The 17,712-nt window shown below is 42.8% G+C and overlaps 1 protein-coding gene and 1 non-coding gene across 46 annotated transcripts in view; both read right to left on the bottom strand.

The window, feature by feature from the left end:
• The window catches only part of foxn3 (forkhead box N3), a 477,697-nt gene that overhangs the window by 29,874 nt on the left and 430,111 nt on the right, over positions 1-17,712 (bottom strand). For 44 of the 45 annotated variants that reach the window (XM_069915930.1, XM_069915937.1, XM_069915946.1 and 41 more), the window contains one exon: positions 671-739. The exons of the other annotated variant lie outside the window; for it this stretch is intronic. In XM_069915930.1, the coding sequence (XP_069772031.1) occupies positions 671-739 (69 nt within the window). The remainder of the gene's footprint in view (positions 1-670; positions 740-17,712) is intronic. 45 annotated transcript variants of the gene reach the window in all.
• On the bottom strand, positions 12,906-13,012 carry LOC138755948 (U6 spliceosomal RNA). Its single transcript, XR_011352646.1, has one exon. It is a non-coding gene; the product is annotated as a U6 spliceosomal RNA (small nuclear RNA).

Genomic DNA, 17,712 nt, shown 5'->3' with positions numbered 1-17,712 from the left:
GGACCTTTCCCCTTGCCTACTACGCAGACTACAGACTTTACTGGTCCAGAGGGGTGGTAAAGATCACTCTTTTCAAGGCTATGTGTTCCTAACCTCTGGCCTATGAAGAATGAAGAATATCTACATAATATTGGAATTTATTGTATTTGATTGTTATTTATAATTGTGTAATTATTATTTAAGATGTAATAATTACGGGCCGGTGTAAGAGCCAAAGGCTCATTGTTTACCATCGTCGGTTTGGCTGCGGGCGTTGGCGGTGTCCTAGGGTCTGGAGGCTGCGCGCGCTCAATATCTTCCAGTGCTGTGGACTTGTGTTGGCGCGTGCACGGGTTTGCACGCGGTTGGGGCAGTTCGTTAGCCTGCATCAACTGTAATGGCAGGGTCAACTGTGGGGAGCGAGGCTCCGATATTTTCTGTTGACCCGTTATGCGTTGAACGTTAGACGTCACGTGTTACGTTACGGAAGAGACTGGTCATTACCGTTAGTCGATGATCGCAACCACGTTATGAGTCCTTTTGTGTTCACTAATAAACAATTTAAAACGCATGTGGACTTTGTTAAGAATTTATTCAAATATGCCACAGTAAAGAACCCACTTAGCCTCCTTTATGGATGGTGGTCGCTACAGTTACTGTTCAGCAGCTTTAACTCGTGCCGTGTACTCACATTCAGCTCCTTTCACCTCCGGGGAAGAATTCAGCAACATCATGGCAGCAGCTGCATCAATATCAGAATCTGAAATGAGAAAAAAAGCTACATTTATTTTTGACCAATTGTAGGAAAATGTTGCTGGCCCATGGAAGCAGGACTGAACATAAATCTGCACCAATGGCCCATTCTCACAAGGTACGGCAGGTAAACAGGCCAAGAGCCTGTTTCACTCAATGTAGTTAATCAAAATGTTACAACTATATTAAATATTCAGAAGGCAAGAAAACAAAGCATCAATGTGTGACTAATGTGTTGTCAGCCTAGCCAAATTTGTCTTCTCTTCCAGGTTCTCAAATAATAGGGTTATTGGCACGCAACAAAGCATTAATGGTAGTGTTCATGTCAAGCCAGTCAGAACAGACAACATTGTGAAATCTTTCTCACAGTCTCTGGGGAAACCAGCAGATCCAGTAACATGGAATGATCTTTATTCTCCTCATCCATGATGATCCCTTTTTCTAAGCCTTTGCAAATATTGCTGCATAACTTTTAAATAGATTTAGTGCTCTATCATTTAATATTTCCCAGAGTTCAGAATAACTACATCTGATTGCAAGACCTTCACCAGTATTTGAAGATCAAATACTTAAGACTTCAAGTCTGAGAAATATCACCAGATGCATGGACTGATTAGACTGGTGCAACAGTTCTCGAAGCTCGGAAGGTTAAACTCCAATATAACTGAACTGTTGAAAATTATGTTTTTTAAAAAACAAAGTTAATAAGGAGCAAATGCTTCTATTGGCAACAGACCCGGCAACTGAAGAATTCAGATACAAGTAAAAGAATCAGAGAATTTAATTCGGTGAATTTTTAGAAACTGTATTTATTAATTAGACTGCCTGGAAAGATGAGGGACCGCATTCAATGCTAACTTTCAAAAAAAGAAATGACCAAATACTTGACAAGAAAATATCTGAATGTTTATCAACAAACCAAAAAATTCTTGGGGCTGGATTAGAAAACAAAAATATAATACTGGAAAAACTCAGCCAAAGAAATATTTCAAGACAGCAACCCCTCTTCAGAACTAGGGGGATGGGATGGTGGAGGGTTTACAGGTTCCAAAGCTGCACTGGGGGTGGGGGAGGAGATGCAAGAGTGATGTTCTAGACAACAAAAAAAAACACCAAAAAGGACAGTGAAGACAAATCATCTGATACAGCATGAGCAATTTTTAAGATACTGGATTTAAAAAATGGACATCAGCCTCATAATGGGAAATGATGAGAGAGCAGTTTCTCTGAAGTTGGAGAATTAAAATGCTCATTCCAGAGCATCTAGGAAGGAGACATTGTTCTTTTAGTTTCTGTTGGGGCTGACTAAAGTAGCAGAGGAGGAGATTGAAGAGACTGCCAATGCTGTAATCTTTCAGGATGCCAGAGTTTTGCAATAAATGATGTTTAGAGTATCTTAAAAAACACTAGAGCCTATTTTCACACTCCAAGGAGCTATAAACATCAAGAGATAATAACTGGATAATCTGTTGAAGAGATATTGTTGTGGGATAAACATTGCTAAGTGAAATTGGCCTTCATTGAATAAGTTTTGGGAATGTTTTAAATACACCCCTAAGGGTAGATCAGACTTTGATTGAATAACAAGCAAAATTCAGTGAAATACTCCATCTTTCCTTTTCCTCTCCTTGGACAGTCTCTTGGGAGTCACAAGCCCCTTTCACATTTGCAACCCACTAAATCGGCCGTTCAGTGTCCTGGGATAGGAATGGGGGTTTGGCTTTTCACAGTTGACCACTCTTAACTGTGAGCGCTTTCACACTTGCAAGGAGACATCCCCGGGTTTTGGACTGTCCTACCTTCTACTGGTGACGTCATGATGCGTCGAGCGATGGTGGACCTGCCCTAAATCCTGATCAATGGATTATGACCTTAAATTCGAACAAAATTAATCATGCCTAATTATAACATAATTAAGCTTTATGTACAGCACAGTATGAGCCCTTCAGCCCCCACTGTTGTTGTGCCAACCTATCTAAACCTTTATAAGGGACCGTGGGAAAGTGCTAGCAGTAGTGGACAATTTTTAAACAGGGTGGGAAAGGTGGTAGCACGTTAGCGCTCAATTTATGTAGAATGGGAAAGTTTGTAGCGCGATACCATACAATTTAGACAGAGAGGGAAAGTTTGTAGCGCTAAAGCACACAATTTATTTTGTGTGGGAAAGTTGGTACAATTTATAAATATTGTGGGAGAAAGTGATGGCAGACCTGCCCTCCCAGAATGCCATGCGGCAGAGAAAGGGCTGTATGCATGGAATATTCATAGAGGGGTTTCTCTGCCACATGGCATTCTGGAAGCCTGGTCCACCATTGCTTTTTTTTCCCCCACGGTCTTTATAAACTGTGCACTATATAACGCTACCAATTTTCTCACGCTGTTCAAAAATTGACCACTATTGCTATTTATTTCCTTTCTCTCTTTCCCACATCGACTTTCCCATGGCAAAGTTTATACCATCATTTTAATCTTCCTTCACGTTCCTGTGCTCACATCATTTCAATCCCAGAATGCAATTACCCATTTCACATTTGCCTGATTGCAACACCGGCATCTACAGATGCCGGGGATTGTACTAGGGGTCGAGACCGTCAATCCACCTGACACCAGCGTTGAGCTGATTTTGCTTTCACACTAGGCACTTTAAAGGGCGAATGGCAATTAATTCCTAGGATCACTTGCAAGTGTGAAAGGGGCTAAGGATTATTTCTGAGGTGGTTGACGAGGCCAACGTGCAGTTTCTGTCAGGAAATATTTGATGAGACCATTGAGCGAGTGCAAGGGGAGGTGATCCTGGTGAGTAACTCTGAATTGGAAGGGAGATTGCTACTGAGACAACTGTGTTTTTACATCATGATTGGAAACTTTACACCATTTTGTAATTAGGGAGTGAAACACGAAAGTCTGCAGATGCACTGATTGTAGTAAAAACACACCCAAATGCTGCAGGAACTCAGCCAGTCTTTCAGTGTCCAGAAAATATCTTTCCTTTATTTGAACGCTGAAAGACCAGCCGAGTTCCTCCAGCATTTGGGTGTGTTTTTATTAGTTTTGTAATTACCAACCTCAGGAGTAACACAAAAAGAAATATACTCCTCCTTTGGAATTCGAAGTGGAATTCATTTTGTTAGAATTGCAGACAATTTATAGAACATAAAACACTACAGTACAGGCCCTTTTGCCCTCGATGTTGTGCCAACCCATATATTCCTTAAAAAGTAGTACTAAATCCTTCCTATCTGAAAACCCTCTATTTTTCTTTCATCCATATGCCATCCAAGAGTCTCTTAAATACCCCTACTACCATCCCCGGCAAGGCATTCCAGGCACCCACAATAAAAAATTTACCCCTGATGTCTTCTCTAAACTTCCCTCCCTTCATTTTGTACATATGAACTCTGATCTTTGCTTTTGCTGCCCTGGGAAACAGACGCAGGATGTCCACCTCATGCCTCTCATAAGTCTCCTCTCATCCTTCTACGCTCCAAAGAAAAAAGTCCAAGCTCTGCGAACCTTGCCTCACAAGACTCATTTTCTAATCCAGACAACATCCTAGTAAATCTCTTCTGCCCCCTCTCCATAGCTTCAACATCCTTGATATAATGAGGTGACCAGAACATAACCCAATACTCTAAGTGTGGTCATAATATGGTATGACATGAAGGAGGTGGTTTCACCATATCAGTGGCAGTGCAACGTATTTCCACCTTTAGTTGGTCCCACGTCCTGTGCGTCACCGCTCGTTCCAAAAGTGCGAGGGGTTCTGATTTAGCAATGGCTCTACCTCAGAAGATTAGACAGTATCAGAGGAAGGAGAACAGAGTTAATGTTTCTGGTTGAAGACTCTTGGTCAAAGTTTGACCTGATCTGAGCAGCCATTTGTGGAGAAAAAGAACAGGGTGCTGGTGCAACTGTTGTATTGGGCAATGCTAACATAGGTGTGGACCCAGTGTGGTGGGGCACAGCATTTCTTCCGCTTGGTGTGGGGGGGGGGGGGGGGGGGGTGGTGGGAGGTCCTGCTGCCTGGTCACTATGTGACAGCCCTATAAAAGTTTTAAGGCCTGCAAAAGGGTTTGGTGGTGGTTCCTTTTACATCTGCAAACCCACAAAGGTGCTTGGCAGGAGATCCACAAGGGTTACAGACTCCAGGGGAACAGGAGACCAGCATGAGGCACCAGACTGAGAGAATACCCCGCCTCCCCACTCACCAAGAAGGAGAAGCTTGGGAGAGGATCCTACAGAAAAGGTGACCATAGCAATGGAGCGATGAGAGGGTCGGGAGGCTGAATGACTCACAATGGGCTGCTGGAGGCAGGTTCATGAGAAGCAGGTGTCAGGACCGGGATTTGTGAGGGTGACCATTGAAAGGATGGCTCCCCAAGGGCCTGGGATGTTAACAGTTTCCTAACTGTATGGTTAGAAATTAGGATTTGGGATTCCCTGCAGGAAAGGATACGAGGCTGCATGGCTGCAAACTAGCGCAGGGGGCAAATCCATGGACTCTCAGTATCTCTGTAGGGACTCTCTTTTGCTTCTCTTCCTTTTACTGGTTCGGAATGCTGAGTTAGTGATGCCTCTTTGAGTGCCTTGACAGCAAACAAAAGTTCACAAATTTTGTGTATAATGTCTGTTTTCCTCTCCCTAGATACTGCCTGACCTGTTGAGTATTTCCAGTATTTTCCTCTATTATTTCAGATGTACAGTTTTTAAAAAAATCCTGTATTCATGCAGTAGGACATCTTTGCTCCAAGACAAATCCTTCTTTAGTAAAGGGCAGGATATCACTTTAATAACTTAATTGCCTGCAGCATCTGCAGGTTACCTTTCAGTGACTTATGTACAAGGGCACCCAGTCCCTTTAAACATGAGAATTCCTCCTGCACTGAATATCAAGTGAAGACCTAGTTTTTCACATTGGACTCCGTCTGTCATGTTGTTGATCACTCAGCTCAGCTTATCTATCTATATCCCTTTGAAGGATCTCTGCACCCTCAACATTACTCAAATTTCCATGGAGACCTGCGTTATCAGTGGCATACTAACCAGCTCTACTGCCGCATAGTCCAGCAATCCAGGCTTGATGCTGTTAGTTTGGAGTTTGCACGTTCTCCGCGACCTCGTGAGCTTCCTCCTGCAGATAGCCAATTAATCTACCAGCTGTGACGTGATGCACTAATGCAAATGACCCGTGGTGTAAGAAGGTGTAAGCAGGTGAGAGAGAACAGGTTTTCAAGTTTATTTGTCACATTATAGAACTATAGAACATCACAGCACAGAAACAAGACCCTTCGGTCTTCTAGTCTGTGCCAAACCATTTTTATTGGCCTAGTCCCACTGACCTGCATCCAGTCCATCGCCCTCCATACCTCTCCCATCCACAAACCTGCCCAAATTCTTCTTAAATATTAAAATTAAGCCCACATTCACCACTTCATCTGGCAGCTTGTTCCACACTATCACCACTCTCTGTGTGAAGAAGTTCCCCTTACATTATACCTAGGATAGTGAGAAGGGTACTTCTGCAAGTAGTCTAACAGGTCAACACCAACATTCATTCAGCCATATAAAGCAGAACATGGAAACAATCAAAGTATAGAGTTACAAAGTTAAAAAAAAAGCTATTCGTACAAATCAAGGGCAGTCTGACAGCACTGTTGTGGGGTTCATTCAAGAGCTTGATAGCTGTGGGGAAGAAACTGTCCTTAACCTTGTTGATGCATAATTTCACACTTTTGAACCTTCTCCCTGATGGGAAGAGTAAGAGGTTATGATGGGTCCTTTGGTACGTTGGCTGTCTTTCCTCGGCAGCAGGAAAGGAAGATGAAGTCCATGAAGAGGAAGGAAGTTAAAAGGAAACATGGGAGAAGTTATGCTCTGGAACGATGAGAAATACAATAAATATGAGGTTACGTATGATACAATATAACTGGATACACAGGCTATACATTACACCTCAAAAGTTAAATAAATGGGACCCAACAGTATCGGATAGATGTTTTCGATGTAAAAAAGAAATGGGAACAACAATTCATGCAATCTGGACATGTCAGAAAGTAGAAAAATTTTGGGAAGATCTAAACCAGATATTAAATAAAATTACAGAAAACAATATACCAAAAAACCCAGAGATCTTCCTCCTAAGTAACATAAAAAATAAAGAATTTGGACTTGATTTGGATGGTGCACAAAAAAGATTTGTTAAGATAGCTCTAGCCGTAGCAAAAAAATGTATTATGTCAACCTGGAAATCGGAAGATAATTTGAAAATACAACAATGGTATATAGAAATGAATAAATGTATTCCATTAGAAAAAATAACATATAGTTTAAGAAATAATATTGAAATATTTGAACAAATATGGGAGCCTTACATGAAACACAATAGAAAAAATCTACTGGGGACATTCACTACCTAAATTAACAAAAGGAGAAGGAAATGAAAAGAATTGACTCAGTGGAATTTCTTGTTTATTTTTATTGAATGACAACATTGTTTGACTGGTTTAATGTATCCTAGATTTTGTACTTTAAATGGATGGGGGGGTGGGAGGTAGGGAGGGTGGGATGGAAGGAGGGGGGGGGATAAAATGGCACTGTATCTATTTGAAAAGGAAAAAGTATGTATTATGGTTAATGTGGTTTATGGTGTGAAAAATAAAAAAAATTTTAAAAAAAGAGGAAGGAAGTTGTGGACTAGGAAATAATGGGGGAAGAATGGAACAGATGGGATGGCTCTGAGAAGTTGAATTGAATCAAAGGATTGAATATCCTCTTCCTACAACCCAAAGAAAAATATGAAATATTAAAAAATCTAGAAATGTAACTTTTGGCGTCTTCAGCCAAATTGTCAATGTCAAAGGCCAAAATCTTGTCCTTGTAGCACCCAGCTAGTCCAACCTGCCAAGCTAAGGACCATCTTCTTTTTCCTCTATGTGTTAACCAATGCTCGACCACATCCAATTCCACACACTGAAAACTTGTCTTCCAACCTCCTGCATCTCAAATTGATAAGACATTTAACAAGCAAAATATTGCAAATGCCAGAAATCTGAAATAATAACAGAAAGTGCTAAAAATCTTCAGCAATCTGGTCACACGTGAAGAGAAAGAAAGCCATGGATTTAAGAATGAATTAGCCATAATCTCACTGAAAGGCAAACTGATTTGATGCCTACTCCCATTTGTGTTTTTGACAGTAGCTGCTCTTGGGCAGTTATAAGTTGTGCTCCTCAGGTGACAACCCATTCTCAGTGTAACAGAATATCAAACTCAGTGAATGATCGGGAGTGATACGACATGGATTCCCATCCCCAAATTGAATTTCAGATGAGGGATAATTGGAAATCTTCATCTATAACCTTGACTAAAATTCACAATAAGTGCAGGCCAGTAAAAAAAATGTAGAAAAGACAGCTTCATCAAAATCACTGAGATCCTGCCACATAAACAGGGGAATTGATCATTTGCAGAGAATGCTAAAAAAAACGTTCAATCGCAGTGAAATGTTGGGCCGATAACCTTCCATCGGAACTGATTTTCTGAATAATGGTGGCTTGCATCCAAAATGTTTTTACAGATGCCGATAGCCTAGTTTTTCCAGCGCTTTCTATTTTTTTCCCTTTCAGATTTTCCAACATGTCTTTTTATTCAACTTGGTTTTTCAGATTTTTTGGGCTTCTACATCAGTACCTGACCAAGAAGTCAATCCAGACATTGACATTCGTGTTTGTTTCAGATCCACCTTTAATCCCACTTCTGTGCTCCATTTCTGGTAAACTGCTGGCCACCCAACAGTCACGACGTAAAAATGTTTCTCTAACTTTCTTCTCATTGATATGAGAAGCTTAGATTCCTTCGATTGGTTCACCTGTGATGATAACAATTTTTCACTCTGTGAAACCGAGATAAAATTTCCCAACTTATGTTTTCAATCTCTCTGTGTCAGAGAGGAAAGTGTTCTGGAAACTTCCTGCTGCCTGTTATTCCGACCATATTTCCCATATCGCTAACATCTTTTTTCTTTCTCTTCTTTGGCTTGGCTTCGCGGACGAAGATTTATGGAGGGGGTAAATGTCCACGTCAGCTGCAGGCTCGTTTGTGGCTGACAAGTCCGATGCGGGACAGGCAGACACGGTTGCAGCGGTTGCAGGGGAAAATTGGTTGGTTGGGGTTGGGTGTTGGGTTTTTCCTCCTTTGCCTTTTGTCAGTGAGGTGGGCTCTGCGGTCTTCTTCAAAGGAGGTTGCTGCCCGCCGAACTGTGAGGCACCAAGATGCACGGTTTGAGGCGATATCAGCCCACTGGCGGTGGTCAATGTGGCAGGCACCAAAAGATTTCTTTAGGCAATCCTTGTACCTTTTCTTTGGTGCACCTCTGTCACGGTGGCCAGTGGAGAGCTCGCCATATAACACGATCTTGGGAAGGCGATGGTCCTCCATTCTGGAGACGTGACCCACCCAGCGCAGTTGGATCTTCAGCAGCGTGGACTCGATGCTGTCGACCTCTGCCATCTCGAGAACTTCGACGTTAGGGATGAAAGCGCTCCAATGAGTGTTGAGGATGGAGCGGAGGCAACGCTCTTCACACCAAGACACAAGAGAAACTTGTCCGTGAACTACTCTTTGCAGACGATGCCGCTTTAGTTGCCCATTCAGAGCCAGCTCTTCAGCGCTTGACGTCCTGTTTTGCGGAAACTGCCAAAATGTTTGGCCTGGAAGTCAGCCTGAAGAAAACTGAGGTCCTCCATCAGCCAGCTCCCCACCATGACTACCAGCCCCCCCACATCTCCGTCGGGCACACAAAACTCAAAACGGTCAACCAGTTTACCTATCTCGGCTGCACCATTTCATCAGATGCAAGGATCTACAACAAGATAGACAACAGACTCACCAAGGCAAATAGCGCCTTTGGAAGACTACACAAAAGAGTCTGGAAAAACAACCAACTGAAAAACCTCACAAAGATAAGCGTATACAGAGCCGTTGTCATACCCACACTCCTGTTCGGCTCCGAATCATGGGTCCTCTACCGGCATCACCTACGGCTCCTAGAACGCTTCCACCAGCGTTGTCTCCGCTAACATCTTTACATCAGGGGTAAAACCCAGGATTGTACTCTGCACTCCAGATGGGGTCAATTTACATTAAATGGCACCTGAACTTGTGAATACATTTATGCCTTTGTCTACAAAGTGGCTTTATCAACTCTTGTTTAGAAATGCATATATGGTTCTTAATGCCCCAAATTTGTCATCTTATTATTTAGAGTTCCTTGCACTCTTCTTCCTAAAGCAATGATATTTAGCATTATCGCATTTTTCACAGCACAGATAAGAACTAAATATAAAATGTGACTGGTGGGTTGAGTTCACTGTTCCCAACCCCCACCGTGGTATGAATGGCTTTGCTTTTACAAGTCCTGTAAATGCACCCATGCTCTTATTATTCATCCATCAATGCCAATGGGAAAATTCATTGAAAGCGGCAGTGATAAATGTCAGCATTCAGACTGCAGCAACAAAAAAGGAACTTAATCCACACCACAAATTCTGCATCAGCACCTGTTAATTCTACGTTCAAGCAAAAATCGCGTCAACGTCCGTGTTAGAGATCCACTGCTCTGTGTCGGTTGACAAATAATCTGAAACAGATGGTACATTCAGACAAGAGGAAAAAAATATCTTTTTATAACTATATTCAATGTCACCTACTAAGCAGTGGCAGCGATGGCGGGGCAACCATGACAACAGGGGCTGCCATGGCAACTGTAAACAAGCTTCCAACCACCAGTGAAGGAAGTGAATGGAACATCTGCCTTGATATAGACCATCCCAGCTGCCCTGGAGCAAAACTACTTAGGGTGCATGGACACCACATGACCGCACAGCTGATTGCAATAGGTCTGAACAAATGAAGGGCACCATCACCACTTCCACACAGACGCCAATTTACTCAAATTCTGACCCTTGGTTGATTGAAGTAAATGATTACTCCCACATTAAACTAGTGACCAGACTGCTTACGAGCATAAACTGTCCAACTGAAAGCTATATCTCCCTGAAAGAATAATGCTCATCTATCATTTGTATTATCAAATCTACTTCTTGCTCAGATTCAATGAATAATAACCAGTCTGTTGCCCAGGAATGCTTGTTTTGTTCATGCACAGTTTCCATATGTCAGTTCTAAATACATTCAACTTTAGAACAAAGATAAGAAGGGATAGATACACTTTTGTTGCAATTTTTTGTTCAATAAAATATCCCAAGTATTCAATGTGCAATTAACACATCATTTTAAAAGGCAGAGTAAAGATAAAGGTTCCCTTTATTCAAAGGTTTGAAGGCCGCCCTCAGCTTTTCCAGGCCAGTCTGCAGTGAGTTGCGATTGCAGTGAAAACACAGAAATGCTGGAAGAACTCAGCAGGTCTCACAGTGTCCAAAGGGATATAACCAATGTATCCTTCAGGCCTGAAACATCAGTTGCATCTCTTTACCCCCCCCCCCCCCCCCCACCTCTGGTCGCTGCGTGAGCTGCTGCGTTCATCCAGCATTTCTGTGATTGCGAGACAGGAAGGCCAAACTAGATGGTTACCAAGAAGAACCCATAATATTTCTTCAGTCAAATGATCCAGCTCATCCAGTTACTAATTCTCATCTGCACCACTAGGTGGAGCAATATCTTAATGTAGAAACTTTTTTGAAGAGACCACATGCTGTGCTCTTATTGGCCAATTAATCACAACCAGAAACAAAACCATCCAAAAACGGTATTTCATGGGTTGTCAAGCAATTTAGGATACCTTGAAGTAGTGAAAGGCATTCAGATTCTTTTGCCCTATTTAAAGTTGGGAGCATGTCGTAAGAGTAAGGGAAAGAGTAGGTTTATATAGACAAGAAACTTCCCCTATCACGGAGCTAATTAATTTCTGTCAGATTCAGTTATTTACCTTTCACAAATGTGGCCTTTCTCATTTTTGTTTCCCCCTCTAACTATCTGAGCTTTCCCTTCATTTTCCGTTTTATTTAAGGCCTCTGGCTTCATTGGAATTTTATGAGTTTTAAAAATATTTTCTTTCCGAGAGGAATTTTAGCTGTTTTCCTCACCATTTTCCCTGCGCCTACTGACAGCAGCAACTAATTGAGAGGCGTAATTGATTTGTTGGGGTAACATGTCACACACGCCACAATTCTTCGCCCTAGACAGTCCGGAGAATATGGTCAGTGTTCCACTCCAATGAGATTCACATCTGTTTTCAGCTTATATTTCACAAGCAGGCTTTCCACAGAATTTGTCTTGTTAGGTCTACAACAGTTATGCAAATAAATGATCAATCTTCCCTACTTACACTTCTGAGAAGGAACAGGTGAAAGGACCATTAGTGATATTGCAAATGACACAAACATTTGAGATGGTGTTGATAGTGAGGAAATGATGTAGAGTACAAGTGAATGTTGATCAGTTAGTAAGATGACAGGTGGAATTCAACCTGAGAAGTGCAAAGAAATCCATTTGGGAGGACGACTAAGGCAAGGACACTTACACCCATTGAAAACGAGAGTCCAAGGAAACATTAAGGAACGGGGGACATTTGTGCACCAGTCCATCGATGCCTGAAGATGGCAGCACAGGAAGATGATCTGAGTTTAGTTGGGCCATAAAATCCATGGGCTGCAAAGTTATGATAATGGTTAGGCCACAGCTGGTAAACTGTGCATAGTTCTGGCCGTCAGACAATTGAATGGACTATAGAGGCTGCAGTGGTGATCCACCAGGTAGTTGAATGAACTGATGAAATTTATGGTCATACAATATAGATGCCATGTAAATCCTACTTCCAATCTACATAAACAAACAACAATACACAAGTTAAAAAAATAATATACAAGGAAGATGAAAAACCAGAAAGTTATAAATGTTCACGGTTGAAAATAAATGATAATGCAAAAATATGCTGAATTAGTGCAGGCAGATCTTTTTTTGCTCTTGTGGTTATGTTAGTGTGGGGCGGTTCAAGAGCTTGATAGCTCTTTAGGAAAAACGTTCTTGAACCTGGAGGTGCCAGCCATCAGATTTCTATACCTTCTGTCGGAAGGTTACAGTACAAGGAGACTGTGGTGTTTTGTGACAGGGGCAGATTTCATCTTTTTTTAAAATATTTTTTTTCTTGATTTTTAAAAAATATGGAACGATTCACGAATTTGCGTGTCATCCTTGCGCAGGGGCCATGCTAATCTTCCCTGTATCGTTCCAATTTTAGTATATGTGCTGCCGAAGCAAGCACCAGTGGCAGATTTCATGACGCAGTGCCCAGTGGAGCAGTGCTAATTTTCTAAGTGCAGGAGCTCACCAAAAATGGCAACAGGAGGTGCCGGAGCTGTCCCCCCTGAGGGTGCCAGAGTGGCGCTCCTGTGAGCCCCTGGCAGCACCTCACTTGGATATTTGCAATGGACAGGAGATCAAGGCCCACGGAGGACTCTGTTTTATCTGTCACTTTCTGCAGCCTTCTGTGTTCCTGGGCATTCAAATTTCCAACCAGACAGGGATTCAACTAGTCAGTATACTCTCCATAGTACACCTGTAGAAATTCAATGGAGTATTGGATGACATGCCGAATCTTCTCAGACTTCTTAGAAAGTAGAGACGTTGGTGTAACTTGTTCATGGTTGCCTCTATGTGCTGCCCCCAGGAGAGGTCCTCCTTAGATAACTGGAAAGCTAGTAAACCTCTCCACTGCCATTCCATCAATGAACATTGATGCATGATCCCTTAGCCTAGAATGAGTATTACAGCTTTGAGAATAGATACGTTGGATTTACCTTGGAGCTGAGGAGGGATCTGACCATAATTGCAAAATTGTGAGAGGCATAGAATAGTTAATATATAGTAAGGAACCGTTCCCCACTGCAGAGGTGCATTTAACATGATGGCTTAGGTTTAAGGTAAGGGAAAGTTCAAGTTCAAGTGTATTTGTCATCTGATTGTACCAGTACAACCTGATGGTTTTATTTATTCTCTCTGTATTGCACAGTTTACATTCGTTAACTGTTTACATTTTTTTTGTTTACACGTGTAAGTTGCGTAGGGTTTTTTTTTGCACTACCAATTCTTCCTGGCCCACAGAGAAAGAACCTCAACTTTGTCTGTGATGTCATGTATGTACTCTGTCAATAAATCCAAAATCTGAAACAGCATTCTCCAGTCCACGGTGCAGAACAGTCCAAATCATGTGTGCAGTCACAACACATACAGATAAACAATATATCTATATACATAGTACATATATTAAAATAAATATTCTTAATAAATCATAGAATTATGGAGAGTTATCTTAGCAGTCGTTCAGCATTTTCCCTGCCTGTGGGAAGAAGCTGTTTCTCGGCCTGGTGGTTCTGGCTCTGATATGCTGGGACCTTTTTCTTGACGGTCGTTGTTGGAAGATGCCGTGTGCAGGGTGGTAGAGGTCCTCCCTGATTTTGCGAGCCCCTTCATCGATTCCAGGGGAGAAGGCAACCCCAGTGATCCTCCTTGGTGCTTTTATGGTCCTGTCGATTGACTTCAGATCTGATGCTCTTCAGCAACTGTGCCACACTATAATGCAGCCAGCCAGGACATTCTGGTTAGAGAACCATAGAAAGATGACAATGCTTGCTGGTAGCCTTGCACGTCTCAGTCTTCTAAGGAAGTGAAGTCAGCTGTTGTGCCTTCCTGACAAATGAGGAGATGTTATATATCCAGGATAGGTCACTTTTTAAGTGGAATCTGAGGAACTTGGTTCTCTCTGCCACTGAGCTGTAATGTGTAGCGGTGGGGGGCGTCCCCGGTCTTCTTTTGTTGTCTTATCCACTTTGAGACTGAACGTTGTTATTCTCACCCCATTTCACCAGATTTTACACCTCTTCTCTGGATTTCGACTCATCATTGTTGCTGATGAGGCCCGATGACTGTCGTGTCATTCTGCAAACTTGTTGACTCTGTTGAAGCAGGATCTGGCGATGCAGTCACGGGTCAGTAGTGTGAATAGGGGATCTGAAAAAGAATCTTTTTACCCAGAGAGTGGTTGGAATCTGAAAATGGACTGCCTGAATATGTGGTGGAAGCAAGTATTCGCACAACATGAAGAGAATCTACACAAGCACTTGAATTAGCGAAGTATTGAAGACTGCTTAACAAGTGCCGGTAAATAGGATTAATGAGGAGGTTCACTTGATAGTCAGTATAAACATGATGGTCAGTGAATCTGGTTTCTGTCCTCTATGACTCCATCACTGTTCATAATTCACAAGAGCTATCTTTCAGCTCACAACAACTTTTGCCGTGCAGCCTGATGATCAGGTATTCAAGAGAGTGAAATTAGAAGTCAGTCTTTCTGTCACTGCAGCTAAACCTCTGGCAATTGAGCAAAGAATATTTGAAACGTTTAATACAATATTTAGTCCTGGATGCTCAAATTTAGAGAGTTGCCACTCGCAGAGGTTATTGTGGGGAGCCACAATCAGATTTTGGTGCAAGCGTCTCAACCAGCCATTCTTGACCTTTACTTTTGGCTATGGCTCCCTGAGGACTCTGCTTATGGCCCTCCCTTCCTGGTGAAGCAGTTTCCTTACTTCTCTCATACCAACAACCACAAAGATATTTTATGATTTCAGTCTGTGGTCCCCCTTAAATGTGCCAATGCCCCTGGGAGAGGAGCATATGGGCCCCATTGAGAATGGCTGGTTTAAACCATGCTTTACTACTGATTTTCTTTCACATCCAAGAGTGCTTGCATGACAAAGTGATTTGCAAGCAAGAAAAAAATACGATCAGTAAAATATACTACTTTACCTTGTAGATCTCATCCAGTAGAGATTCCCAATAGGTTAACACTGGCGGAGAATGTAAACAAACCTCTTAAGACCAATTGAATCACATAATGACCCAATTCGACTTCCGACATCAATCTCCCCACCTGCCCACGTTTAATGGTACAATGCCAACATTAAAACTGTACAAAGCATTCTAATTATAGTTTCCTTTAACTAGACAAAGCCACTAATATCTCAAGAATAGATATGGGGAATAATTCATCAGTTAAACAATGTTTCTTCTTTGGCTTGGATTCGCGGACGAAGATTTATGGAGGGGGTAAATATCCACGTCAGCTGCAGGCTCGTTTGTGGCTAACAAGTCCGATGCGGGACAGGCAGACACGGTTGCAGTGGTTGCAGGGGAAAATTGGTGGGTTGGGGTTGGGTGTTGGGTTTTTCCTCCTTTGCCTTTTGTCAGTGAGGTGGGCTCTGCGCTCTTCTTCAAAGGAGGTTGCTGCGCGCCGAACTGTGAGGCGCCAAGATGCACGGTTTGAGGTGATATCAGCCCACTGGCGGTGGTCAATGTGGCAGGCACCAAGAGATTTCTTTAGGCAGTCCTTGTACCTTTTCTTTGGTGCACCTCTGTCACGGTGGCCAGTGGAGAGCTCGCCATATAACACGATCTTGGGAAGGCGATGGTCCTCCATTCTGGAGACGTGACCCACCCAGCGCAGCTGAATCTTCAGCAGCGTGGACTCGATGCTGTCGACCTCTGCCATCTCGAGTACTTCGACGTTAGGGATGAAAGCGCTCCAATGAATGTTGAGGATGGAGCGGAGACAACGCTGGTGGAAGCGTTCTAGGAGCCGTAGGTGATGCCGGTAGAGGACCAATGGTTCGGAGCCGAACAGGAGTGTGGGTATGACAACGGCTCTGTATACGCTTATCTTTGTGAGGTTTTTCAGTTGGTTGTTTTTCCAGACTCTTTTGTGTAGTCTTCCAAAGGCGCTATTTGCCTTGGCGAGTCTGTTGTCTATCTCGTTGTCGACCCTTGCATCTGATGAAATGGTGCAGCCGAGATAGGTAAACTGGTTGACCGTTTTGAGTTTTGTGTGCCCGATGGAGATGTGGGGGGGCTGGTAGTCATGGTGGGGAGCTGGCTGATGGAGGACCTCAGTTTTCTTCAGGCTGAATTCCAGGCCAAACATTTTGGCAGTTTCCGCAAAACAGGACGTCAAGCGCTGAAGAGCTGGCTCTGAATGGGCAACTAAAGCGGCATCGTCTGCAAAGAGTAGTTCACGGACAAGTTTCTCTTGTGTCTTGGTGTGAGCTTGCAGGCACCTCAGATTGAAGAGACTGCCATCCGTGCGGTACCGGATGTTGATTCTATGTTGAGGTCTTTCATGGCTTGGTTCAGCATCATGCTGAAGAAGATTGAAAAGAGGGTTGGTGCGAGAACACAGCCTTGTTTCAAGCCATTGTTAATGGAGAAGGGTTCAGAGAGCTCATTGCTATATCTGACCCGACCTTGTTGGTTTTTGTGCAGTTGGATAATCATGTTGAGGAACTTTGGGGGGCATCCGATGTGCTCTAGTATTTGCCAAAGCCCTTTCCTGCTCACGGTGTCGAAGGCTTTGGTGAGGTCAACAAAGGTGATGTAGAGCTATGTACAGCTACAATGTACAGCTAAATGAATGACCTTAATGATCTTCATTTAACATTACAAAATGCTGGCATTAGCTGGAATATAAATTCAGATCTTGCACAAATGTAAATGGATGGAGGGGTATGGACCAGGTGCTGGGATTTGTTCCGGCATGGACTAGTAGGGCCAAACTGACCTGTTCTGTGCTGTATAGGGTTATACGATTATAATTCTAACCGATCATCGGTTTAAATTAATTCATCTGCTCTCCATGTCCTCCTGGCTTTAAAGGATCACGTCACCAACTACACAAGGGGCAGCAGGGTGGGTGTAACAGTCAACGCAACGCTGTTATAGCACCAGTGATCGGGACTGGGGTCCGAATCCCATGCTGTCTATACGGAGTTTGTACATTCTCTGTCTGTGTGGGTTTTCCCTGGGGACTCTAGTTTCTTCCCACCATTCAAAATGTACCAGGGGTTGGAGGTCAATTGGGTGCACAAGCTCGTGGGCCAAAATGGCCTGTTACCATGCTGCATGTCTAAATAA

This window comes from Narcine bancroftii, chromosome 2 (genome assembly GCF_036971445.1).
Source record: "Narcine bancroftii isolate sNarBan1 chromosome 2, sNarBan1.hap1, whole genome shotgun sequence".
Taxonomy (NCBI): domain Eukaryota; kingdom Metazoa; phylum Chordata; class Chondrichthyes; order Torpediniformes; family Narcinidae; genus Narcine; species Narcine bancroftii.
This window is presented reverse-complemented; position numbering and strand designations above follow the sequence as displayed.